Source organism: Anser cygnoides, chromosome 13 (genome assembly GCF_040182565.1).
Source record: "Anser cygnoides isolate HZ-2024a breed goose chromosome 13, Taihu_goose_T2T_genome, whole genome shotgun sequence".
In the NCBI taxonomy this organism is placed as follows: domain Eukaryota; kingdom Metazoa; phylum Chordata; class Aves; order Anseriformes; family Anatidae; genus Anser; species Anser cygnoides.
In genome coordinates this window covers 1643180-1670807 of record NC_089885.1, presented here as the reverse complement: position 1 = coordinate 1670807, position 27628 = coordinate 1643180, and the positions used below count along the sequence as shown (strand labels likewise).

General features: G+C 38.3%; 1 protein-coding gene across 18 annotated transcripts in view; it reads left to right on the top strand.

The window, feature by feature from the left end:
* TENM1 (teneurin transmembrane protein 1) overlaps positions 1 to 27628 on the top strand; it is an 848278-nt gene that overhangs the window by 755949 nt on the left and 64701 nt on the right. For all 18 annotated transcript variants that reach the window (XM_048070576.2, XM_067005240.1, XM_067005241.1 and 15 more), the window contains 5 exons: positions 4713 to 4929; positions 11784 to 11903; positions 13660 to 13921; positions 17085 to 17352; positions 23201 to 23344. In XM_048070576.2, the coding sequence (XP_047926533.1) occupies positions 4713 to 4929; positions 11784 to 11903; positions 13660 to 13921; positions 17085 to 17352; positions 23201 to 23344 (1011 nt within the window). The remainder of the gene's footprint in view (positions 1 to 4712; positions 4930 to 11783; positions 11904 to 13659; positions 13922 to 17084; positions 17353 to 23200; positions 23345 to 27628) is intronic.

Genomic DNA, 27628 nt, shown 5'->3' with positions numbered 1-27628 from the left:
ACATTTGTGTCTTCTTCCCACCACATTAAATACCAAAAAACCTGTGTAACCAAGAAAGTTTATATTGTTTGTTGAACAACATTGTGTGATTACATTGACACGAATTCCTGACACGGTAAATAATAATATAATTCCTTATTGAAAGTTTCCCAAAAGGATCTCTTCACCAGCAAGGAAATGGGAAAATCTTTTCCTAACACTGCTACAGCAGTGCAGGGAGGAGTGCTGTGACTGAAAAGAGAGCAGCTTGTTTTGGCATGCTCTGCGTTCTCTTTGAAGTTGTTTAAATTATTTAAGAGTTCTATGAAGTGCTTTTTATCCTCAAGTTGGTCTTTGTGGATTTGATTTTAGCAGTAATATTAAAAATATTTTGATTGTCTAGTTTACTGTAAAAAAAAAAAAAAGAAAAAGAAAAAGGTCTGTCATTACCTCTTGCATACAGAACAAGGTACCTGGAAGTTGTGAAACTGTAACACTTGCTGTCCCATGAATTTGAAAATTTTTTCACCAAAATCTGAATCACTTTATTATATAATCACTGTGAAGGTCCCTGAGTGCCTTTTATATAAAATAAATTTTAAAAACAGTAATAACAAACCTAAGTCATTTACACCCCTGTAATAATTTTAGCCTACACCTATGCTGTGATGCACTGTCTGTAATCATCAGGAAAAATTCCAGCATGCAGGCTCCCCTGCTGTATGAATTACAGTTTTTGCTGTTTGTAGTGGTTTGTTCATACTCCTTACTGTTGTCTCCTGAGATTTAATAGCAACCCTTCTGTTTTCTTAACACACTGAGCTTTTAATAGTTGGTTCCTGATATGAAAACTTAACTAAAAGAAAATGTGACCATTGGTTGAGAATTGAAAATAAGGCATTTGTAGCATTTGCAAGTGAATGAGTTTGATTCTATAGCTTATAAACAAGATTTTTTTTTTCTGGGTTATTCTACTGGATTAAAAATCTCATTTTAAATATGATTGGCTTGTTGGAAATGGTATCCTCACGTGCACTTACTAGCATGATTTGTGTTGTCATAAACTGCCTCCATATGTAACTTGTGATTCTGTACCAGTTTGTTTACCAAGTTTCTTTTAATGGGCATCATGCTGAATTATGGTAGTAAACAGCCCGATAATGGCTAAAGAAAACATTTATAGGAGGCAGGAATATCTGATTTAGGAAATATTCTGCAACCGGAGGCTTAAACCTGTATATCTTCACTTTTCTGCATTACTCAATCCAAATAAGACAAGCTATGTATGTGCGAAGGCTGGAACAAGATGCCCTCAATAATTTGTACTGGAATAGTTCTGTTCAGAAATCTCAGAACAGTTCATGTGCATGTGTTCAAGGTGAAATGTTTGTTTGGGGGGTTTAGATTTTTTTAATTCCTCTAAGTTAAAACAAGGCTTCAATGAGCCTAAAGTGGAACAAACAATTTATTTTGGAATAAGGGTTCCACATTGGCCCCAAAGTAGGTGTTTTATTCTTTTACTTCAGCAAAGTGTGAAAAATATTTTTCAGTTTTACACAACCTGTTTTCTTTTTCTAAATTCTGTTTGATTGTTGGAAAAAAAGCTAAAGTTGTGCTATTGTGACAATTCTAGTTAAAAATTCTTAAATAGCTGCAGTACATAAATTCATGGTGCTGTTAGGACAAGTACCACCCTGGGTTATTCAGAAAGGCTTCTGGGACTTCACACCCTCACTAGAGGGAAACACCCTTTCATAGCCCTGAGAGCCTGGAGAGGCAGATGAAACCAGGTGCAAGTAATTGAAGCCAAAATAACTCCATTAGCAGAATCTGTATGAGTTTGTAAGATAGTCATTTTGCAAAGAAAAGATGAAAATAGAGCCTGGCTGGAAAATGGAAAACTGCTTCCCCTTTGCCTGGTTTCTTTATGTATACAGCATGTATGCAGAGTGCTTGTTGCCAAGCATGTAAGCTGTTGACCAATGCAAAAGACAATGAGGATTCCATTAGAGGAAGCTACTGTAAAGTGTTTAATTGTCATTTCAATATCTATTTCTTTTCTAAGGAAATCTTCAGATTCTAATACTTCTGTGAATTTTCACTTCTGCTTCTTACATAAATGAGAGAATCAGGTCAGCTAAGTTCCCACATCTAATAGCTTGTTGACAAGGAAAAAATTAATCAGAGTAGCTACAGCAGAATAAATTACTCCAAAATAGCTTCCCCACGGATGCTGTTATTCTGGAATAAGTATGTCTTTTTCATGATTAGTACTTATTCTGCCCGACCAATGTTTTTCAAATTTCCCAGGTAGACAGCAGTCAGCTTTTAGAAGTTAGTTCCTTCCAGAAAGTACCTGGGCTCCTTGAAGAAGACTTGTCACTGCTCCATTCCACCAGCAGAGATCTATCCTGAGTGGCTACACCTAACCACATCAGAGCTTCCATGGGGATCTTTATAAGTACAGAGTAAAAGCAAAGGATTTTATTTCCTTCATCGTCTTTTCAAGTCTGGTAGAAATCTTTAATATTTACAGACTTTGAGAACATAGTAGTAATTTGATGTTTTTCAGTTCACTTGTTAAGAATATTGTGTCTCATTCCTTGGATTAAAAAAAAAAGGAGAAACAATGAGGACTTTTTTTTCCTTGCAGTTCCAAGCTTGCTTTTGAGGTTTCAACCTCCAAAAAAAATTTTTTTTTTTTTTACTTTTTTTGTTTTTTTTTCCTGTCAGGACACAATGAAAGCCCCCTGGTTTATATTGCTAACTCCATCTGCTTCATGTATGGCTTTGTTTAAACGGGAGGTCCCTTATTGTTTCAGCTTCCTGATTTCATACAGATCTCAATAGTATTTTAGGTTTTCTTGAATATAAAGTGACTACTACACTGAAAGTCAATAAACTCAACATTACCCTGTGAAGCTCTTCTCCCAGTGCTGGCATATGCCTGTTGTCTTCCAGGACTGGGGGAATGCAGAAGCACTGACCTGTAGCTATGCCAGCTTTGCTAGACCTGAGGGGCTCAGATTATTGCTGTTAGCTATCTACGGTTGCCTTGGCTCGTCATTACACAAACTAGCCTGCTCTATCTGATTTCCCAGCTGCAGTAGGACAGATCTGTTAATATTTTTTGCTTAGCCAAACAATCACCTTGTTCAAGGTCAGGCAAGGATTTTCAGATTCCAGGAAAGCCCATTTCATTATACTTGTTTGTTCAGTTGAAGGGCTTTTTCTTTCCTTTCGAAGTGAATATTTTATGCTGTTATTTACTGAGTACTCACACAGGGCAGTGTGCTCTGTTGAGAAAAGAGCAGAACTGTCTGAGGGTTGGTCTTGCACCCATTAAAGTCAATGACAAAGCTACAGAAGCTTCTTTGATAATGCAGTTTGCCCTGAGGAGGTAGGGTTTTATAGACACAAAGCACTGGTATGAACAGAGCAGGAAAAGTCAAAGTTTGAAGTGAAAATGTCTGACAGTATGTTGATGCTGTAGCATTCCAATTTTAACACAAGGGAAATCCGTACAGTGATATGATGACTCCACACTCATACAGACTGACCTTGTTAAAAATACAAAGAAGAGATGTCTTTTTTTGAAGGTTAAAGGATATGATGCCTTAATCTTGCTTTATATGCATTAGTGTGCTTGTCAGTCCAAGGAAGTTAGCAACTGGTAAGTCATAAAATGGATGTTTAAGGAGATAGTTGGGCATTTCAACGTACCTTATTAAGTCTGAGTGTTTCTGGTAGAGTATGTAATTTAGGCAATTTGGACATCTAAGCTGCCGATAGATGGAATTAAATGCCAATAGTCCAATTTTAAGTTTTATTTAGGTGCTTAATTTAGATTTACTTCAGTGCTTCACTGTTCTTCTAATCACAAAATTTGGATGTTTAAGTAAATTACTTTCACCCCCAAAGAGAGCTGTAAGTTTGTCCCTGAAGAAATGTAGATTTTTGAAAAATCAATTATTTCTCCTGTTTTTCATGCTTGAAGAATGGAGGGAGGAGGAATAGGTTTGTTTTCATTTCTCATATTTGCTTTCCTTGGGCAAACATCCATGGAGAAGACTGTACCTGTCAGGTCACTGGGACAGAGCCTGCATCAGGGTGGGGGTTTGTTTATCAACAGCTGCAAAAGGACTATAGTCATGATTCTGCCTTTTTGGATCATTCTAGTATCGCGACCAATAAATGAAAATAAACATCTTAAAGCACATATATAACTATTGTAGTTCTTAAAATAAAAGTCAGAAAACTGCAACAAGGATCTTTTTTATTATCATTATTACTACAGTAAGGATGCTTAAGAGACTTGGACAACATTTCAGACTGCGTTATTGCAGACTGGTTAGCGAATATTCTTCACAGGTGTGAACAGACAGTAGGGGTAGTGAAGGTCTATTAGAGAGATCAGCTGCACAGGGTGGGTCATGCACTTGGTGGACTAACAAGTGTGTAGTGCAGTCCTGCTCTTCCATAGTCCCTTAGTTCGGAGCTTCTGTTTTGTCATTGTTCTGTGGGGACTTTATGAGGTGATACAGTGTTAATGACTAGAGAGAAACACCCACCCGGAATTAAGCATGTACATACATGCCTTATTGAATTTGAATGTGTCATAATCAGCATGCCTTCCAATTGATTAAATACCTCCTGTGCTTTCCAGTAGCAAACACTGTGCTTTGTTCTCAGAATCACTCAATTTCCTGAAGTTTCTATTCTCTCTGTTTTAGATGGCTTGACAGACTGTGTAGACCCTGACTGTTGTCAGCAAAACAATTGTTATGCAAGTCCTCTCTGCCAGGGTTCGCCTGATCCCCTTGACCTTATACAACACAGCCAACCGCCTTTCTCTCAGCATCCTCCAAGGCTCTTTTATGATCGAATCAGATTCCTTATTGGGAAGGAAAGCACTCATGTGATCCCAGGAGATATCTCATTTGAGAGCAGGTAAGGTTTGTTCTAGACATAAAAGCAATGAAATATTGAAGTCAGCTACTGAGAGTCTTACATATCATATTCCCATTATCACCCATCTAGATTATAAAAATGTCACGGTAACAAACACTACTACTCATTAACAAAACTTTGACTGCTGTGGAAGGTAATCCATCTTGTACTTGAAAAATAAGTGGGATGAAGTTCAGGTATTTGTGCTGTAGATGTGTGTAAGGGCAGGAAGCAGAAAGATGAGTTAGATTCATACATGCTGTATTTAGTCACCTTTCTGCCCAACAGAGTTTGTGTTATTTAACGTGTTATTTACATATAATCTGGTTATCTAATTAAAAAACTTTTTTTTTAACTGTATATGGATAGAACAGTGTGAAGTTTACCATTTTGTGCTGCAAATTTTTCTTAAACTGTCATGCAAACAGTAGTGTGTGATTGTTGAGTGTGTAATTGGCGTGCCCTTTAACAGGAAAAGACTGCAATAGGAAAGGGGCATTTACTTGCTCGAAAACCTGGAAACACCTATTTTCTTGAACATTTGAAATATAGGGACATATAAGCTTTTCTGCTGTAGTTCACCTGGGAAGCTCTAACTTACATGCTGACAAAGAGATCTACAAATCATCCACATCACCTAACTATTACCCTGTCAACTAGGCCTATACATTAGATAAACCATGTTCCAGTAATAAGGGCATAAGATTTTTTTTTTCACAGCACAGTAGATAGCACTTAGGTTGCAACCTCGACTTCATTCCATAGCTGTGCACAAATTCAGTGCACTCTGTCTTCGTAACTTATTCATTTTTAATTTAGTAAATATGTAAACAGTCCTTATTGGTCTAAAATACCTAACCATTTAATCACTATTAAAAATGGAACAGGATATTATAAATATGTAGAACAATAGGGCATGAAAATGAACTACACAAAAAGCACCCACCTGACAATGCTGGGTCTCTCGGAGCGTACATTGCTAATGGAATGGTGCCACTGCACCTGGTACAAGATTCTTGGATGGCTGTACACGCTGCACGGCAGACTGCAGTTTAAAGTACAAGTCACCAGTGAAAGATTTCCCTCATCAAAATGCCTTCCAGTGAGGTGTTTTCGCAAAGGAGGTGAGCACTCAAGTCACCTGTACAGTGTTCTGTGACACTGCAAATGTTAGCAGCCAGATTGCAAGTAATCCCATCAGCGTGCTTTTATGGATATAAGGAACTGATCTTTTAAAGCTATCATTGATGGGATTTAACTTGGATTTAAAAGCTTTTTCTGAGTATTTCGTTTCTTTACCTTTATGTCTGGCATGCTTTTGGAGAATCGAGAGCTTTGAAGGCTTGGGTGTGAGCAGCAGCCCATCTTCGCCATGGTTTGATACTTCAGACTTTATAATACAAAGAAATACAAGTTATAGTTGGGTTGGTGCATTGTTCACACCCCAGATATAATTTCCTCCCACAGAAAAGAAATTAGTTGGTTTGCTGAAAAGATCCTTGTGATTCAAATGGGGCTGTCTGTATCTTCAGAATGAGGACAGTGCCTTGAGACTCGCACTGTGCCATGTCTCCTGGGTTTTGTCAACAGTAATCTGCAATGTACTGGGCACCCTAAGGAGTTCGTTGGTCCACACTTCGCTTGATCCTCAAGCCTTCCAGGCTGTTGAAAAATTGCTCATCCATAAGTCAAACATTATTAAAACAGCTAGAATTTTCCTTAAGGATGACAGATAAGCAGAGTCTCAGAAGGAGGCAATGCTTAGCTGTGCTGTCTCTGTTCAGAAATCTTACTCTGACATAGTCAATCTGGCTGTCATCTAGTGTCTGTTCATCTCCTGGGAGTTAAGATTATTGAAAAAAAAAAACATAGGAAGACAACATTTACTACAGTAATTACGTCAGAAATCTGTGATCCTGCTGATCTGGTAAAGACCAAAGAATGCTTGGGTTTTTTAATCTCCTTTTGGCTACTGCTGAAGAAGTCATCTCCATGCAGATAATATTAACTCTTGGCTGCCTGCAATGCCACTTAAAAGACTGGTGATTCAACAAGAAGCACTGGAAGGATCAGACGAAATAGTACCATTCATTTATTTTGGAGCATTGGCATCCATTCCCACTGGTGCTCAATTACAGAATTTTGCAAAGCTCCTTTGCAAGTCTCTGAGATCATTAGGAGGATTAAAGAAGAAGCATCTATCTGATGTTTTCAGTCTTCTGACTCAAATGACATTGTGCAGCGTTTTACTGTAGCGTATGTCAGTGAAACTCCAATATGGGTGATGTTTGCATGAATCTCACTGTAGATAAAGCCAATTTGATACTGAATGGCTTTGGGAAAGCTATCAAAAAAACACTGAAGATATCTCTGTCCTTCAGACAGACCGTGTTTGGTCTCTGCCATATCCTGGCATTTTCAACATCACCTGACATACTGAAATTAGTTGTTCTGACAACTGCTGGGATATCTATCCTTTTGCATTTGCATCTTAGACTTTAGATTAGATATAATTTTTAAACACTTGTCTTCTACAACATAGTCAGTGTGTTGGCTCAATGCATAGACCAAAATTAATGTTAAGGAACTGAATGTTTTCAAAATATATTTTGCTTTTTTTTAGGTCAAAACTGTCATTTGTATGGGGTTTTTGACTTGCTCCCAACCTAAACAGTAACATGCTTAAAGGCAGATTAGACAAATTCTGAATAAATGGAAACATTTAATATTGTTAGGAATTGTTAATATTGTTAATTGTTAGGAATTATTAGGAATAATTTTGACCCACTGCATGTAGCACAGTGTAGCGGATTAAAATGTTTTTATCAACTTCCCTTCTCAGGAAGGTTTTCAGCTTGTTTCTTTGCCGAGTGTTTTTAATGCATGCTGCTGGCAAGCTATTTGACTCACTGCAAATTGCCTACAAAAGGGGTCCAGTGCATGGTACTGAATTAATTACCCTTCAAAGGCTGCTTTCAGCAACATTGTCAGCAGGAAGAAATGAATGTACCTTACTAGCCTTTAGCTTAATTTCTCTGATTGAAGGTTTTAATCAGAAATGTAATACAGTAAATGACATCTTCTGGTAATGTGACACTTGCGAATTCACAAGTTGCTTGACAGAGTTCCACATCTGAGCCTAATGTCTCAGCCTGAGGTGCTCAGAGAATATTGGAAACTCAGCACACAAAACAAAAGCAGAAAAATAACAAATAAGTAGTAGAGCAAGACAGGATGGTGGCGGAATAATAAAATGCTTTACAAGCAGTGAAAGAATGCATCTAGAATTTTAAACTCCTATTTATGTTTTAAATTAGAGATGTCAAACAAACTGCCTGATGGCAGAGATCAGACATTCGCAGAGCTGAGCTCCTCAGTTACACGTGGAATGACCCATGAAGTGTTTACAGAGAAATCCTACTTTTTTTAGGCCACCTGCAACCCGGAGGAATTTCTGCTCTCTCTCAAAAAGCTGACTGCTCCCTCTGGAGCTGCAGGCTTAGTACAACGTACCAGGGGACTAGAAACATTTTTAATACATTTGAAAGCACCAAGGCAGTTTATAAGGGACATATTCCTTCTCAGATGCTCTAAATTGGAAAAGACATTTTTGCACTCACTATAAAGCTAAAACATTTGGGCAGCCTTAGTCCAAGATTATGCAGTCTATGCAAGTTAAGTGACTGTTGGACAGATAGCATGAGCTGTTATCACACATGAGAAGTAAAAGCAGGCCAGTCACAAGTATGTAGAGTAAGTCCTAGAGGCTGAGAATAAAAGAGGAAAAAACAGCACATCAAGGAGACATAATGATCTTAAGAGGTTTCTCTGTTAAAATTAAGAAAAGCAGTGAGCAGTAGCAAAGGTCCAAGGCTCATCTAGAAAATGGGTGAACAATGAAGCAAGGAAACTGTGAAATGGAGGTTGAGTTGAAAGTGACATCACTGCAGGGAAAGGGCTCTAAAAGCTCTAGCAAGAAAAGGAATGAAGTGAAGTCTTCTGCAAGCAGCAAAGCTGCAGGGACTCCGCAAGCCAGTGTGCCTCCCCTTCAGAGCCCGGCTGTCCACTCTGTGAGCTATCAGGGCAGTGGGAAAGGAGAGGCAGCCTGCTGCAACCTGGGGGTGGTTTGTTACTTCCCAGAGCCCCTGGGATAAGTGCCGGCTGTAAAGTAACCGAAAAAGGTTTTAATGCCTGCAGTAAATGCAAAAAATAAAAGTAATTCTGATCAAATGCCTAGTTGGAGACTTAGTAGGTGCTGGTAATTCAAGAAGAGGCCAAAGAGTAAAGACTCTTCGACTTGAGTGGGTAGTAAAAAGACAGTAAATAATGAGGACAAATGTAGCAACACACAGGAAGGCTTGGAACATTTGAAAGCTAAACAATTTGAAAGACAGTTCTATACAGATAAATGTAGAATAATGAGGTTTATGAGTCTTTATCACATGTTGTAAATGTGTGTGGCTTGTAAAATATGACGAATAAAGAGCAAGAAAGTTGAAAGATAAGTCTCTTAATATTATTTATGAATAACAAGAAGTGAGTAAGTAGAGAAAAGAGACCGTGTATGAAATAATGAAGACTTTGATGAGTTGTTATCACACAAATCTGTGTGCTTGATAAAATATGAGGAAGGAGTAGAGCCAGAAGACAGGTTTGTGTGGAATAAGAATCAGTGAATGAACAAACAGGAGTTCTAGAATAATATACTAAATAATGATGACTCTAAGGGCTCTCTCAGACCAATACGCTTTTTAAACAAATGGAGTGCACTAATTAAAGGGATTAGAAAGGGAAAGGCAGGTCTGTTGATGACAGAAGCATGAGAAAAAAATAGAAATCAGTAGTTTCTATTCTAATAAATCAAGGAGTAATTGAACCTGGCTGTTCTGTTTCAGTGAGTCTTGTGAGTCTGTTGAGATGCACAAGAGCTTCATTGCCTCCACTGGAGCAGCAAGTTTTGCCCACAAAGAGAGGCACAACCAACTTAGTTAATGCAGAAGACGAAAAGGTGGTACATCGGAGCTCTGTTTTGCATATTTGTGTTCATGCAGCTTCTCCCATTCCTCTGGGAATTCTCAGCACCTTTGCTGATGTCTTGGGAGCACAGAATTCCTACTAGCGACTGTGGTGAATGATGTACTCACAAAGGGGTTAATTTGTACCGGTTACATTTTGTCACCATCAGTTGCGTTTGGTGATATCATAGTGATAAATTAATGTTCTGTCAAGTGGCTCTGGATCTTAGGAAACAAGTCAAAACGTTCAGAAATTTATGGTCTCCAACTTGTGTACATGATTTCATGATCAGTTAGTCTCTCAAGGGATATTTCTTAAGTTTACATACAGACTCTTAAATAATTTTCATTTGAGGAGCTGTTAAGTTTTTTCTTTAGAATACATATTCACTCCACAAAGGTAGGGTGTGTCTATTGAGGTCTAATGTGAACTTTCAACTTGAGAGGGCAACATAACGATGTTTAAATGTGTTGTTTATAGTAATTAGTAACAGTGGCTACTATAGGCATCCTAATGTTTTCAACCCTACACATCTTAACATTATCAAAAGGATTCTGACTACATTGCTCACTTCATTATTTGAAACCATATTTCCAGGAAATGATACGATTGTATCATTAGTTCCCAAAACCTGAATCCTTGCAGCCAGCAGAAGTGTACTAATGTAGAGTACCTGAGGGCATGGGGCAAAATGCTGAAAGGTATTTTAGTGGAATGTATCTGTGTAAGTAAGCCCTTAGAAAATCCCCCTAGGTCCTAATCTGCACCATGAGAGTATTTCACTTATTATTCTTCATCCTTGGTGAGATTTGTCTCCTTTATGTTTCAGTCTTCAAATACATAAAATGCCAAAGCTGCGAAAGAGAGAATAATTTCTTCACCACGTCCATTCTAGGGTGAAAGTAACAGTTTTGAAGGACAACAGTTCAGATTTAGATTGGACAGTATGAAAAAGTTGCCATGAGTAAAGCACTCGCACAAAAGCATGGGAATGGGTTACTTGGTGAAGATATAGAGTTAGACAGGCATCTGTCTGGAGTTATGTAGGTATAGCTGATCTTACCTGAGGCAAAGGAATGGACAAGATAAAGTCCTGTACTTCCTTTCAGCTCTTATTTTCTATGATTCTGTCAGCCTTCAATTAGACCCACTTAGTAATGAGTTCACTTTCCTGCCTCTTGATTTTGATGCATTCTGTTGTGCTGCCGTGTTCCAACCTCTATACTAGAATGGGAAGATTTTTATGCTGGAAAGAGTGTACAAGTCTGATATGTCCTAGAGGAAGTTTAAAAGGACACAACCTGTGATGGGGGATTCAGAAAATATGCTACGCCTGTTTAGGCGCTCTTTAGATTTACCTATATAATTTTCTGAAGTTCAACAAAGACCATGTGTCTCACTGCTGCCTTATCGCATTAGTTCAGCTTTTTTTCTAACAGACAGTAATGCCCTATTCTTAGCAGCAGAGAATGAGGTTTCATTCTCTTCTTTCACAAATCATCACCACTAGAGCTGCAGCAAGCTAAATCATGCTATCAGTGAAACCTTTGCATTGGTATTCAGTGGCAGAACAAATGGTGTCCTGAAATATGGCTAGAAATGGAAATATATTCTTGATACACCAGCGATTCATAGGACAGCCTGTGTGTCTTCTTCATGAGATAATGGTTTTCCAAATCAATCTTTTGGGCTTGTTTGAATTTTCTTTCAAAATCAAGTCATGATGAAATCACAGTAGTTCTGTCTGTTTGGGAAAGTGTAGCACCATTTTTGAAGTCAGTACCCTTCTCACCCTGTTGATGTGTCTAACATGTTGCCCCCTACTCTTTTTGTTACAGGCGTGCATGCGTCATTCGAGGCCAGGTGGTAGCAATAGATGGAACACCTTTGGTTGGAGTGAATGTCAGTTTCCTACACCACAATGAGTATGGATACACCATCAGTCGACAAGATGGAAGGTGAGATGTTTTTGTCACTGTGTAATGTTTTTATAGTTAGGGCCATCTACCACCACATGTGCATGTGCCAAATTCTCATGGAGATCACTGTTCATAGCATGGACTCAGGATGGCATCTGACCCTCTGCTCTGGGAGCACAATTATTTAGAGCTTGGTGTGGTAAAGGAACCACAGAAGAAAGGGAAGAGAGAAAAAAATGTACAGCAACAAGATTAGTGACATTCAAACACCTGGAGTCAAATTCTGACAGTACTGCTGTACCAGCACTTCCTTGACATTTTCAGTAGTTGAATTTTCCAGAGAACTCCCTGTCTTCCCTCTTTTTTTCTGTCTTCAGATGTAAATTTTGCAAGTAGTTTATTGAGGTGTCAACAAAGTTAACTCCTTTAGCTGATCACCCGAGCCATACAAGTAAAAGTGGGAACAGACTCCTCCCAGAGCCAGAATGGTTAAATTGCTGCTCTGCAGCTAGTCCTGCACAATTCCATCTTCTTTTCTCTTCCCCAACCTTGCAGGACTGAGATGAGTTCTCAGAGAGATAAGTTCCTATATGTTCTGTACTGCACTCCAGGGTTCATGATCCATTGGCAGTAGGGTCATGATTTGCTCCTGAACTTCAGTTGGATTAAGCTGCTAAAGGCTGCGTAAGACTTCATCTCTCTTGGCTGTGTTGTGAATGACAAGAAGTCAGAAGCTATCTTCCAGCAGGGAAAGAGTATAATTTGTCACTGTTTCTACAGGGTTTTTTGTTGTTGTTGTTTATTTGTTTGCCTTAGTTTATAATCGTAAAGAGCATGCATATTTATTTTACCTTAGTTTCTTGACTTTCAAATCGCACTACTGAAAGTTAATAATTACCATTTCCTATTTACTCTAGTCTGGAAATAGTTGTTGCATTAAAATATGCTACCTGTATTTTGCTGTGAATATAATCGGTGTCATTTGGGAAATGCGATGAGATATGCATAATTAGGTCTGACTTCTTATCACAGATTGTTACCATCAAAAGTCTCCATAATAGATGCATCCAATAATACAGACGGTGAAGTATCTATTTACATATTACCTTCTGTTGCTTGACTGTGGATGTCAGAAGCTCAGAAAATTGAGACCATGTATATCTTGCCTTCTGTGTCTCACTGCTTTGCAGCCCATATTTGCAAAGGTTCTTCATGGTAGCTCCCAGATCACCTGCCTTACTTACAAGAGGTGATTCAGTGCTCACTGCAATTAATCGGCATCTTTCCCAAAATTCTTCATGTCCTGCACAGAGGGGTCACCTGCTCAGTGTACTCAACCTTTTTCTCCTGCAACTTTTAGAAAAAGGAAAAAGAATATGTTAAGAAAGAAAAGTCCTACCAGGATGTTAGACCTATCCTGTGTATTGTACCTTCATAGATTATAAACATCTCTTTCCTGGCCAGGAATTTTTTGTATAATCCAAAGTGACTGGGTCCACACTTTTTTTGTTACAGATGACTTGTTAATATCAGTTCTGGTTGGTAAATAGAGGAGAGAGGGGAAAAATAACAGTGAAGTACTATACCTTGCTATTGATGCATACAGGGAGAAAGCACAGAGCTAAATCTTCTTCATTGAATACTAAGGGGACATCAGGAAGATATACTTGAATGATTTTACATGGTAAATTAAGGGCCATAATGAACAATATAATGTTTTTGTGATGCACTGAAAGTTGTGGAAATGTGATGATAAAACAAGAAGAAACAAAGCATTTTGTTTTGTCTTTTCCAGTTTTGACCTTGTGGCTGTTGGAGGCATCTCTGTCACTCTAGTTTTTGACAGATCTCCTTTCATATCTGAAAAAAGGACACTTTGGTTGCCTTGGAATAGATTTATCATTGTAGACAAAGTTGTGATGCAAAGAACGGAGTCAGACATACCATCTTGTGACATCAGTGGTTTTATCAGCCCAAATCCGATTGTACTCCCTTCACCCTTGACAGCATTTGGAGGATCCTGTCCAGAAAGAGGAACCATTATTCCAGAGCTACAGGTAATGAAATTACTTTCAAATTAACAATTTGTTTGCTGAACAAGTTCTAGACAATGTTAAAAGTTACTATTGACTTAATTAATGAAACCTACAAAATTATTTGGTAATGGTGACAAAACATCTCTAGCATGGAAACATTTGGTTATAATGCAAGTAACAATGAATTTTGACACTGAAAGTCAAACAAATGCATTTATGTTAAATTTGCCTCCCATTATTCATATCCCCCAATTATTCATATCATCGTGGTATCATTACAGTTTTGATCATCATTTCTGCCCAAGGCATGTAGACTTCTATTCCATATGCGTGAACACAAAAACACGTAGACACCAAATGCACACATGCTAAAAAATAAAAAAAAAAATCACTGAAATCAGTGTTTACAATTTGAATTCAAAATTTGCAATCTCAGGCTTTAAAACTAAATTGTAGAGATGGTGTATGATGAGTATTCACTGTAGACGTGATGTATCCCTTTGTCTTCCCTTTGTTCCTAGAAAGTTCTGAAAGCGCTGCTGTGAAAAAGATGGTAGCAAATAGTGAGCAATTAACTGCTGTGATGTTACGCACTTATCACAATGACACCAATGTAGATCTCTTTAGTACTGTTATGCAAGATGTTTTTCACTTACTTTATATTTTGTTAATATTTTAAGATACGTTATACCTTACCTCAAAATAGAAGGAGGAGGTGGGGAATCCTATCATGATTTATTATTGAAATCACGATTCATTTATAGTGGTGCACAAAACCATTCCTAAGTTATAGATAAACAGTGCAACTTCACCATACATCAGTGTGAGACGTGACCCAATATCCTATGAAGACTCCAAGGGATTTTTCATCCATTCACAGCTAGTTCTTTACAACAGCATCTCCAGCTATATGTTAGCTGCTTGTCTTTACTACTTTCTACACACCAACACAAAGCAATTTGAACATGATCTTTTGGGTTGTATATATTTAAATGTCTTTTTTTCTTGAGACTCCCTTGAGTGTTTAGAACCACTTTGTAATTAACCTTGCATTTAACTGGTCTTTTATTTGGGACTTAAAAGAGGTTATGTAAGTGGTATGCCCAACACAATACAACTATACCTGTTTCAGATCACGTGAGTCCCAACAGTTTTTTATATGTTGTTTGAACAGTTAGAGTTCAAGCAATAAGACCACTTTTGATTTCTCTTTTAATTTCACTAAGCAAGTATGGAGAGTATTTTTTAGGCTATCTACAGATATGAATATTTCCATCCTTGTTACTTTTTTCTCTTCAAAGTGTTGAAGAGAAAACAATGAAGGGTCTTTATTCTACATGTAAGAGACCTCTGATTGAACTCCGTGATGTTTAAACATCTGTGTACCTGTAAAAACATTATCGTGGTTCAGCCAGCTGATGGCCACAGGGTTGCTTCACAGAACATACTGAGTGGCACTAAGAATGTTAGTTAAGAATAACTGATGTGCATCAGTAAGAAAAAACTGGGTTACATTCCTTCACATGAGGTCATCTTGTGGTTTTTTTTTTGGTTGGTTGTTTTTTTGTTTTTTTTTTTGAAAAGTGAGGTACCCAAAGATGCAGTCTACTCAGAGAGAAATTGATCCCAGTCCCTTTTTTGGCACTGGAGGGTCCTTAGAGTGTCAGCTCGTATTGTACAGTACTGGGAAAAGAATGAAAAATAACCTAGAATAATAGGAGAAGGAGACACATTAACATGTATTAATGCATGAATATTTCTTCCTGCTTTTCTATTAAAAATAAGAAGAGATGTCAAATGCATGACAGAGGGGGCAGCTGGGATGTCAGCAGGAAAGAAGGGGAACACTGCAAATCAGGAACAATAAAGGGAGCAGGATTTCCCTGGCAACACTACATTTCATATGTTGAAACAACAAGCACTGGCAGGCCTCCAGCTGTACTGCAGCAATCCTATGACAGTGATACTGTTGCAGTATGTAAATACGAGTATTTGGAAAGTGAAGAAATATATTGTTAAACAAGAATGATAGGAAAACGGGAATATAAACAAAACAGTTTGTGTTTTTCCAAGCTTGACTAATGTAACATTGTGACAGGTTGGCTTGTTATTACTGAAATAGACTAAAATCATTAACCTTATTAAGGTTTTCAGTGGGTTTTGAGTGACTGTGCTGGCATCCTCCTAGAAGCCGCTTTCTTCTCCTGTCTGTTCCACATCACAGTCATCCCCATAAAAGCTCCTTTCTCTCGAGATCGCAAGAGCTAGCTCCCTTTTTGTAGCTCCGAGGTCCATCATTCAAAAGGTCAAGGCCGAGCTTCTCTTTTTCCCACACAAGTTCACAGTCTTGCAGTGCCTCTCATTGCCGAGGGCTTATCTTCATTGCAGCCAGGAACTGATACTACCCGACCGTGGGCCGAGCCACGCCAGCTTGAATCCAAGTGATTCAGACAATGGCACTGACAGCAGTGCTGCAGGATGTGAACTCCGTTGCACACCCTGGGCATTCACCTGTTAGCGAGATGACGGATGCCCATGCTGCTTCATCTTTGCTGCTGTGTGTCACCAGTTATCTCGTTAGGTTTCCGATGCTGTGCCTTCTTAGACCATGCCCCTTCTGGCTGGAGTTTAGCCTTACTGCCAGCACTTCTGTGCAGAAACTGCTGTAGCAGGAAGGTTTGTTTTCTTTCTTAGCTCTCCCCAGGTTAGAGTTATTGCCTCCAAAGCAGGATAGTGTCTTCAAATCACAAAGTAATGTATGAAGTGTGTGCATATTTAAAATATATATATATATAATTGTTTTTGATTGCATTTGGGTTTACAACGCTCATCAAGTAAACCAAATAATAGAGAGCATTAAGAGCTGTAATGCTTATATGACCGCAGAGGTAGTATTTGTTCCTCAGTAGATAAACATAAAGAATTAGAGGAAGAGGTTCTTTATCGAAATAGATGGACTGCCATCCATTAAGTTTTCATTGTTGGACATTTTGTAATATGCCTGGCTACTGCATTGCTCAAATAAACACAAAAGAGATCAGCATTGTAAGTGGTACTGTGTTCACATCGTGATTGTGAAAACTAAAGTAAGCATCTGTTGTTATTACAAATAAACATAATTGTGCTTTTTTCCTGGCTATAGATATAATGATGTTTTCATGTTGTTGTTGTTTTTTTTCCCAAGGTGGTCCAGGAGGAAATCCCAATCCCTTCGAGTTTTGTGAAGCTGAGTTATCTGAGCAGTCGAACACCAGGATATAAAACTTTGCTGCGCATTATTCTGACACACGCAACCATCCCTTCTGGAATGACAAAAGTACATCTGATAGTTGCTGTTGAAGGACGTCTGCTTCAGAAATGGTTTCCTGCTGCAGCCAATTTGGTATACACATTTGCCTGGAATAAGACAGATATATATGGACAGAAGGTTTCTGGTCTGGCAGAGGCTATGGGTATGTAGAATTACCTTGATATAAGCAGAAGCACTAACATGCACAAAGCCAGGAAAATAGAGCTTATAAATTTTGTTACCACACTTGCATTGTTTTTACATCGAATGCCTCTTTAGCTAAGGTGACCCATGTGATTTCCTAGGAACATTTATTTTCTTGTTCCTCTGATGTCGTCTTTCCAATTTAATCAATTTGCAAATCCCCGTTTCCCTCTGAGAATGGTTATGTACTAACGGCATTATATTCAGCTGTCTTTGTTTTTGAATGTTACTTTGAATATGACCTTTGATGTGTCATTGGTTCTGTCATTTTTTGGCTGTGACATTTAAAATGTCATTTCCACTTAGGGTTTACAAAATTCTAACTTTTAGGCATCCTTTCTTTCTACATTTCATATCCCCAACAGTTAAGACTTCTTGATTTGTTGTTTAAAAGTATTTCTAAGAAAAATACCACGTTTCATCATTTTTTAGCAAGCAGCACAAGCATCAATTTTGAGAATTGCAACAGAAAAGCTGTCTGTGAAAATACTATTTAGCCAGCCATTGTTGTCATGAATTTCATTATTTGGTCTCTAAAAGACCTGCTATTTCTTTTAATTGATTCTGGGGTTATGTTCCTTAATGGACTAATTCTACAGATACTTTCTATCAAGGTTATTTATTTTATCAATGGAGCTTAGTACTGTGGATAAGCCTTATTCACTTCTTTAGCAGTTCTGGTTTGCTTTTTAAGTCAGAGGGATTATAGCAAGAAGCATTGGCAGGATCAGGCTGTAAAATAAGAATAGCAAGAGCTACATGAAGCCAACCATCCTCACAAGGAATGCACCTCATTCCAGAGATCTAAGTGCTGAGGGGCAGCCAGAAGCTTTGTTAAGGACCTGTTGCATCATCCTTGCAGTTAGTGTGCCTACAAATTGGCCCATGCAAAGACAAAAGGTGCCGTCCAGGCTGTGCTAGCTCTGGCAGCTCCCAGCACGTCTGTACTTGCCTGTTATCATGTGCTCCCAGACAGGTAGGCTGTGAAGCAGCTGTGCGTAGAGGAGATGGGAGAAAGGAGGATGATAGTACTTTCTTTCCTACCTAGAGAATGGTGCAGATGTAGCCATTGCTGTCAGCAAAGGATAATGTTAGAATCAAAAATAGAGTATGATTTACATCATGAGTTGCACACAGAAATATACCAGAAAACAAGGAGCTTATTTTATGGGCTGTGGTCCCACAGCCTATTTAAACAGACAGAAGCACAGGCTGCTGCCAGAGGGGATGTTCCTGTGTTCCCTCCTTCTCCCTTGGGCCACCATTCACATACATTTGATCATGAAATGAGCCAGATCAGGAACAAATTCAGCTGAAAACTGAAGCAACCAGAAAATAATTGATAAATTTTCAGCTTCTTTAGTTTCCTGATCTGCTTTGAATGCTAGTGGAGCAGCATGGGTCTTCTCATTTCAGCTGTAGCTCACACGTTACAATTGGCCTAAAGAGATCAAATCCACCTTTAGCACGAGGCATCCTGAGTTGCTGCATTATCCCACCTGCTTCCAATCTACCACATCCAGATCACATATGCAGAAGGGTGGACAGCTTTACAAAGGGGACAGTAGGTGCTGGCACTGACACAGCGCTCTGGACCCCTGGGTTTGGTATGGGGCAGGGAACAGAAGCATCCTTTTCAGCTCATCTCATGGAACCTCATTGTTCGGGGGCAAATCCAGCCCTAGCTCATTACAGATACAGCTTTCTGCTTGTACTTTGCAGTGACGGAAGGTATTAAATGAGTTGTTGCCTTCACATATACAGATTCACAGATTCACAGATCTCTCTAGGTTGGAAGAGACCTCAAGATCATCGAGTCCAACCTCCGACCTAACACTAAGTACTCCACTAAACCATATCCCTAAGCTCTACATCTAAACGTCTTTTAAAGACCTCCACGGATGGTGACTCCACCACCTCCCTGGGCAGCCCGTTCCAATGCTTAATAACCCTTTCGGTAAAGAAGTACTTCCTAACATCCAACCTAAAACTCCCCTGTCGCAACTTTAGCCCATTCCCCCTTGTCCTGTCACTAGGCACGTGGGAGAATAGACCAACCCCCACCTCTCTACAGCCTCCTTTCAGGTAACTGTAGAGAGCGATGAGGTCGCCCCTGAGCCTCCTCTTCTCCAGGCTGAACAAGCCCAGCTCCCTCAGCCGTTCCTCGTAAGACTTGTACATACATATTTCTGCAAATCCAGAAATACAGCAAAATTCCAGCATGCCTTTTAGGACACCCACTGGTGATCAGGCAGGACCAGCAATGTCACAGGAGCCACTTGCAGCTTTCTTTGTCTCATTTACACAAGCCCTGTATTCAGGGTCTGTCAATACATGTTAACACTAACCTTTTTGAGATGGAAAAGTTAGGTATGCCAGCTCCCTCTCCATCATTTAAGAGTCTTCTTATGATCATCAGGTCCAGTATGTGCCTGGAATTCGAAACAACTCAAATCAAATACATAACATCTTCTAAATGATACTGTAGTTATAGTAGACTGTAGATGTTTGTAGATTCCCAAATTAGAAGCAGGTGAGTTATATGTTTAAATATGAATAAAGCTTACACAATGGTGCTGGGTAACAACTTTTTAATTATTTAATTGGTGCTTTTTTTTTCTTTTGCTTAGTTTAGTTTAACCATGCTTCTTGCAAAATAGAGACAAAAATCCTTATATTTTAAGTGCATTTTTAGCATGCTTTGTTAGATTCTAATAAAGCTTTAATTTGACACACTGTAGTACTCAGGGACCTTTATCGGCACCCATTATATAAATTTTGTCAAAATAATTTTCTCTTCCAGTATATTACCAATATTTAATAATGCATTCTGTTCAAATTTTCATTTTAATTAAATTAAATTGCAGCAGGTTGAAGTCTTGGAACTCAGGACTACAACCATCTGCCTCTGGTTTTATAACTACTATAAACATCTTTATTCTTCTTCAGGATTACTGACAGAAATGATCGTGTAACCAGTTACAGAAAAGGAGAGTTTGAGCATATTTCAACACAAAAATAGTTTTGTTTAAATTTGTATAGAAAATGTTAGCTGGTGTTTAATCTATTCCAGAAGTCTAACACATGGCCATTTTCTTTTCTCAAAGTAACAGGAGAAATGATAAAGTATCAATTTTTTGTTCTAAGTAAAAATAAGGTCTCGTGAATGTTGCCACAAAATCTTCATGGTATAGTTTGCATGCTGTTGTAACCTAACATAGAAAAAGGAGAGATTTCAATAGAAACCTCAGTAAATGCTCCTGTATAACTCCCTACATGCTCAATCTTTCTCCTGAAAGTCCTTGAATTCCCCACAGCAAGAGGAAGTGGAATGCAAGGATTTACCCTTCCGGATGCAAATATAAACTCTTGAGGAGAATAGTCTTAGGTCCTCTCAGTTTATTATTCTACTTATTACTTTAGCTGAGTTCCTTATATTCATTGTTCAGAGTAAGATGCTGATAAGTACAAATACTTCAGGAGAAGTTGAAGTAGAGGTCACTGTCGTGTTTAATCATGTCTTTTATTTTTAACCTGTATTTTGGAAGAGCAGCAGGAGAAACAGCAACAGCCCTTAAACCATGATATGCTGGCTCTACTAACAGATTATTCTTGATTCTTCTAAAAATTGTGTGAAAAGTGTAGATTTTTGGTACAGATGATTTCAGTAAATCTTTTGAAATCCATTTTAAGGCTGCAACTGCACTTGTTGGCTGTTAACGTCCAAAGAGATAACTAGTACAGTTCTTCTCCTTCATGCAGTAAAATCTCAGTCAACTAAAAAAAAGGGCTATAAATGAATTTAACCAGAAAGTAACACCGCACAATGAGGTTAAGTAGAGATTGTCGTTTCACTTACAAAATCACAGTGTTTTTCAAAACCTGCCAGACACAAAATATTTATTTTTCTAGTAGCACTGTAGTTGCTTAGCTGCCTTTAAAATTGTTACACTTCACCTTGACTATTTTGCATGCAAAACAATTGATAGGAAATTTTCATGGATGGCAGACCAGTGCCTTCCTTTAGATGGTTTGGGACATCCGGTGTTAAAATTACTCCAAAATTCCTTTTTGGAGCCTAAATTGTCAAAAATTCTTAGTGTGCAGAATAGATTTTGTTCTTAAATATAAGTATGCATAGAAACATATTTGTAAATACGAAGTGAATGTTTGTCTAAGTGTCGCTTACTGATGGGAAGGGACAAAAAGGCAGCTACACTAACTGCGAGCATGGAAGAAGGAACTTTTAAGAAAGGGGACTGTAATCTCTAGAGGGTATTTGGCAGCTCAGAAACAGCAGCTATAGGCAGGGAATAGCAGGCACTATAGGCAGGGAATAGCAGGCACTTTACAGCGTTAGCTGCAGTGCTGGTAAGTGTGCCACTGTAGATCCATTGGCACAGATTTTCAGTTGGTGAAAATTGTTATGCCTCCCTTGACCTAAAGCATGGTACCTTACAGCAGCTGAAGGTCTGTCCTGTGGGTCTGTGATGGTTCACTTAGCAAGGCTGAGTGACACTGTATTATAGGTCTTTATTCTTCTCAAGTATATACAGCTGACCCAGGATTGAACGTGTTAAGTGCATGAATGGAGTAAAGATGCTAACGTGTAGGTGAGCATGAAGTTGCTTCGTAGGAAAAATCTGCCCTTTATCTTCTCCCTGCATTAACACCTAGAAAATAGCATGTTCAGTTACTGAACCTTGATGGCTCATCCCAGCACAGGAGGTCAGTGGCTGTTCTGGAGGAGGCTCCATGCCCGCAGCTGGGCACTCAGACCAGGGAGTCACCTAGAAAGATTGCAGATTTTAGTCAAAAGCGCTCCTGGAAGTGAAAAATTGAACAGAGCATCCAGACTGAAACCTATAAGTTTTAAATGTACAGTATGTACAGTACTTGAGATATGATTGTTACAAGTCAAAGTTTAGCTGCAAAAGCAGGTTCTTTCTGCTGAATTGATGAAGCAGCTCTGCTAGTAAAATTGATGTAAGGAACAGCTTTCAGTTTTGCATACAAGATTTATCTTAAAAACAAAAATGCTCCATACTATAGAGCTGGTCAAAATATTTTAATTGAATCCAGTAAGAGAATTTTGATGATATTAAAACTATTTGTGGTTCAGGTAAAACATACCTAGAACTGCTAGGTAGAAAAGATGAGATGAAAATATTGAAAATGTTGGAAAAGAGTGTTTCTTAAAATATTTCTGTATTTCATCTTAAAATATTTTTGAAGGCATTTTTATTTTGGAAAGGCTAAAACGTGTTAATATTTCCTAGATCAAACTTCTGGGATCTAATGTCAAAACATAACTTTCAGTTTGGCAATCCACTTCTACCCAACTACAGCCCTTATAATTACAGCATGATCTTTAGGTTAAAGATTGCTACATTTCAAAAATATCCAGTTTATGAGAATTTAATATCAATATGCTCACACTTAGCAAAAAAGAAAGCCAGATTGTTTTAACCTGGATTTTGTTTTTCTATTTAGGCTACTGCTCAGATAATTCACAGAAATACAATAAACTATCGAATCAGAAGTCATTGGAGGAGATTTATGTTCTTAAGACAATCTATAACTGATAACACAAAGTTCTCTGCTTTGAAACTGTAGTAACCATAGCTGTAATAACATACTAATCTCTTAAACTCTGTTTAAAAATTCCATTTGACAGTAGCAATCAGGCAGAGGTAAATTAATGACATCATTACTTGAACGGTGAATATCAAAACCTAGAATGAAAATTACCTAGTAGTTCACAGAGAAAAAACTAAACTGATAGATCTTTAATTATTTGTTTACAGTGTCCGTGGGTTATGAATATGAAACATGTCCTGATTTTATTCTGTGGGAGAAAAGAACAGTAATCCTTCAAGGCTTTGAAATGGATGCTTCAAATCTGGGAGGCTGGTCCATAAACAAACACCATGTATTAAATCCACAAAGTGGTAAGTCCTTACTTTATTAACTGGCCACACAGAAGAAGAATACAAATTTTAAAGGAATTAATTGTTCAGATTTTCAGTATTACTGTTTCTAATGTTTAATCCTCTTTCTTTGAATGTGCACCATCCTTTATTGAGAAATGAACTGTAAATGCCATCTGAAAGCATATTTTTAATGTTCTGGCTCCCAGGTATTAAACACTAATATCCCTAACTGTTGTGATCACTAGCTTGGTGATTGGACAGTTTGGTCATTTGGATGGGAAAAGGGCATGCTCGTTTAGGTTTGTTTTCACACTGCTGGTATGGAAGTACTACATTTTAGGTCAGTTTATGGTGTGTTATATTCTCAGTGAAGTGCCTACATTCCTAATTCATCCTATGACTAACCTTGGTTAGTAGCAGTGTTGATGGTCACAGCTCTAGGGAGACAAAACATGCATGGAAATGGAACAGCTGAGTGAGAGGTGGCACTCTAAAACCACCTTGCCAGTCCACTGTGCAGAAGCTTTTGTTGCTGCCCACTTTTCAGAGAAGCACAGTTACTCTTTGGGACAAGCAATCCATTCAAATCCAATCAAAGCATTAGAAAAAAATCTGCAAATGCTTTTTATGTCACACCATTAATGCTGCATACAGATTCTTCAAGCATGGAGACTTGAATCTGTTTTTTCATCGCTTTTGTTTTATTCCTGGTTTGTTTGTTGTGTTTTTTTTTTTTTTCTTCCCCTAACTTCTTTAATCAGGAATTAAGTCTTAGTGAGATTAAACTATTAAAACAATACTTATAAATGATGCTAACTAGAAAAAAATACGATTTTGCAGATAAACAGATAACTCACTTTGCTTGTGATACTTGGGGTCAGATTTCAGATCACAGAAATCATTCTAGTGCTGGATTCAGTGAAGTTCTCTCAATTTTTTCCTACTGGGAGTCTGTCCACTGAAATCTGTTTCCACCTACAAACTTCTGTAATGAAGATTCATGTACAGATGTATGTCTGCCAGGTTTTTACAAGTTCTGTTGTTGAATGCACAGCTACAGTATAAATATTCCAAATACAAAAGGTCAGATTTAGTTTGTAAATTATCTGGATTTCTGTTTTGATTTAAAATAGTTTGACATTTTAAATAGCAGTTCTTTCATGCCCTGTCTTATTGGTTTGTATAGATTGTCTCTTTTAAATGCCAGCTATTGACATTTAACACAAAGAGAAATCTGACCTCAGTCAGCTCAGCCCCCAACTGTGTGCCCTATAGCCTCCTCCTTAGTGCCAATTTACCACTTGCATAGTTTAATTTCAAGAATAAATTGCTGGCACTAAGTCCAGTTTATATGACTATCTGCTAACTGCAGTGGTTACTACTATCATTCACCCTATAGGCACTAGCATGTTCTCAGATTCTGTAAAACAGACAATTATAATGCGAGTGAGGCTAAACCAGAGCACGGGGTGTGTGGTGACAAATTGCTTACTGGCCCATCGCAGCTGTGTGGCACAGCCTCTCAGGAAATCTGGTGAGCAGTGACCTGTCAGCCACACAGCGCCTCCTCTGAAATCTGAAGCCTGTGCCCTCTTCCCCAGCCCAACAGCGAGAATGGCGAACGTGCAGCCTCTCATACACGCTCCTCTTCCTCATGTGTTCCCAGTGCGCTGGGCATGGTCAAGGCTGAAATCGGAGGGAAGGTGTTCAGATCTTCATCCATTATGCACAGAGATGCAGCCGGGCAGGGTGTAAGCACACGCTTGATTTGCAGTCAGCGAGTCTCACTTTGTGCACAGGTTGCATGTGTAGGCATCTCCAGCGAGGAGCACAAAGCCCAGGCAGAGCAGTGTCTTGCCTGTTTCTCATGACCATAATAGGCTTTATTATGCATAATAGTGCACACCTCGCTCAGATATATATGAATTAGAAAAGCAGTTAGGAACAGACAAACGATGACTATCATAGCTAGTACACACCTAACAGAGCAGCCTGCAGGCCCATAGTAAATCAGCAAAACTAAATAGTCAACTTTATCACCAAAAAAAGATAAAAGTAACTAGTGCACTTTTGATTTTGAAACTAGTGAACTGCTTGTTGATTTCAGATAAATAAACCATACTTATAATGAGGAGAAGAATATGATTCAAACCTAGAATTACACAATTCAGACTTATCTCCATGCAGCTGTGAGTGAAATGAAAAGCATGAAGAGCCTTCTCAAGTATGAATATATTGAGATTTTCATTTTTAATTAAAGCATTTCTCTGTACATATGGAGAGCTGCACTTCTGAGAAGCATGAAATTTATCCAGTTTTGAAACACTGTCACTGGATTAACTACAGAAATAGCATTGGACGATAACATAAATGTCTTTCTAAAAATTCTCTGTTGCAAATTGCAATTTTGCTTTCAGACTAAAACCACTTTGCTTGCTGAGTTAACTAGTCCTGAAGAACTTATATTTAACTTCAGCCACTAAGCCTTGCTTCCAGCAGCTCTGCTGATGTGTGCGCTGTTTCTGCTCAGGGGCGAGGTGGCTATGCTTATCTCCCTCTCCATAAAAGCTATTCCTCTTAGAGAGGTTACAAAATAAATAGAATAGAAAAGTTGTGGAATAAATAGATACAATTATACAGAGTTGGACTTCATAGCACAGTCTAAGCTTTGGAGGGACAAGAACTGACGTGCAGAAACCGTACCAATTAAAAACAATGCTCTAGTGCTACATGTTAATTAGCTAAAAAAAAATCTGATTCTTGCAGTTTAGATGTGAAAAATATGTATTCCGATGCATGGCTGTCACCGCAAGCTAAAGATTTTAAATGTATACTTTTTTGCATCAATATGAAGTTCACATTGACAGAGGATCCCATCCTTTTCTCAGCTATACTGAACTCCTTTTCTACTTTTCCTTCAGTCCAGAGGGTCGATCCCTTACAATTCATGACATGATCTGAGTTGAATGTTTTCTAAGAGAAAGGCGTCAGTCAGTTTGGAAGATCTTCAGGGTATTTCTCATAATCCAGAGGAGAACACATACCATAAATGCTAGTTCCTGTATGAAGTCCTTGTAAAAACGCAGCTGAATACAAGCAAATGCACTATTAACCGATTTTTCAGAGTATTCTCTGAATTAAATTTTTCTTCTGATGGGCAAGTGTATTGATTCCATTTTTATTTATCTGTGGGAAGGAGGAGTACTTTTAAAGGGACTTTATGCTTTACAGTAATTCTAGCCCCAGTGCAACACAGCACTGGCTAAAATTAAAGCAGCAGCTCGAGAGCCTGAAATTAAGTACATGCTTACATTTATTGACAGCAAAAGATATTCTCCAGAGCCCTAATTATTTACTGGCATTTGTATGAGGCAGTTGAACGATTACCTTTACATTGTTAATTTCAGACAAAGGGCAGCATCTTCATTTAGCTGTATTTTTATCTGGCGCGTAAGGGAGGATATTGCCATTAATTTTGCTGGCATATTTCTAAGTTGCCCTTTTTTTAAGCCAATGTTCAACCAAATACAAATATTCTGTCCTTCATTGTTCAGATTTTTTTTTAATAGAACTCTCTTGAAAACAGCTGTGGTAACACATATAATTCCACTGAGAATTTTAATTTGGCTTACTTGAGAGCCACAAAAAGAGTTTTACATAAGTGGAGAGAGACAGCACACACACAGATACATCCACTGTACTTCACGAAAACACTGAAGTGTCTCAATGTATCCTTACTGCAGCACCCCAAATCTCAGAGCATCAGGAAGAGTCCTCCAAAAGTACATTCCCTTGTGTTTATTCCTTTAATTATGCCACTTTTTTCCTGATGAAATGCTGGGATTTCTAAGGGAAATATGAAAATTTTAATGCTCAACTTTCACTCAGAAAAAGTCAAAATTTTACAATAATATGCCATTGAAAAGGTACTTCTTAAATATATTATTACTTTGCTGTTTAAAATAAACACTGCAGATATCTACCTGAGAAAATGCATGTTTGCACTGGGTCTGGTGCTAACAACCTAAAAGCTGGGAAGAGTCAATAATGTATGCCCCAGAGCAGTACTGAAATAACTGACATGTTGGAAAGTTGTTTTAAACTTTATGGCAGCACGTAATATATTCCTATTGGTAAGAAATTTGCTTGTACCTCAGAGTTACTTCTAGCTTGGCTTTGCTGCAGTCTGCACCATTTTTATGTACCATGAAGGACTCACATTTACATTTGAATATTGATTTTGTACTGCCACTCAGTGCTCTTTTGTGAAAAATGCATAGTAGTCCTGCTATTAATCTCCTT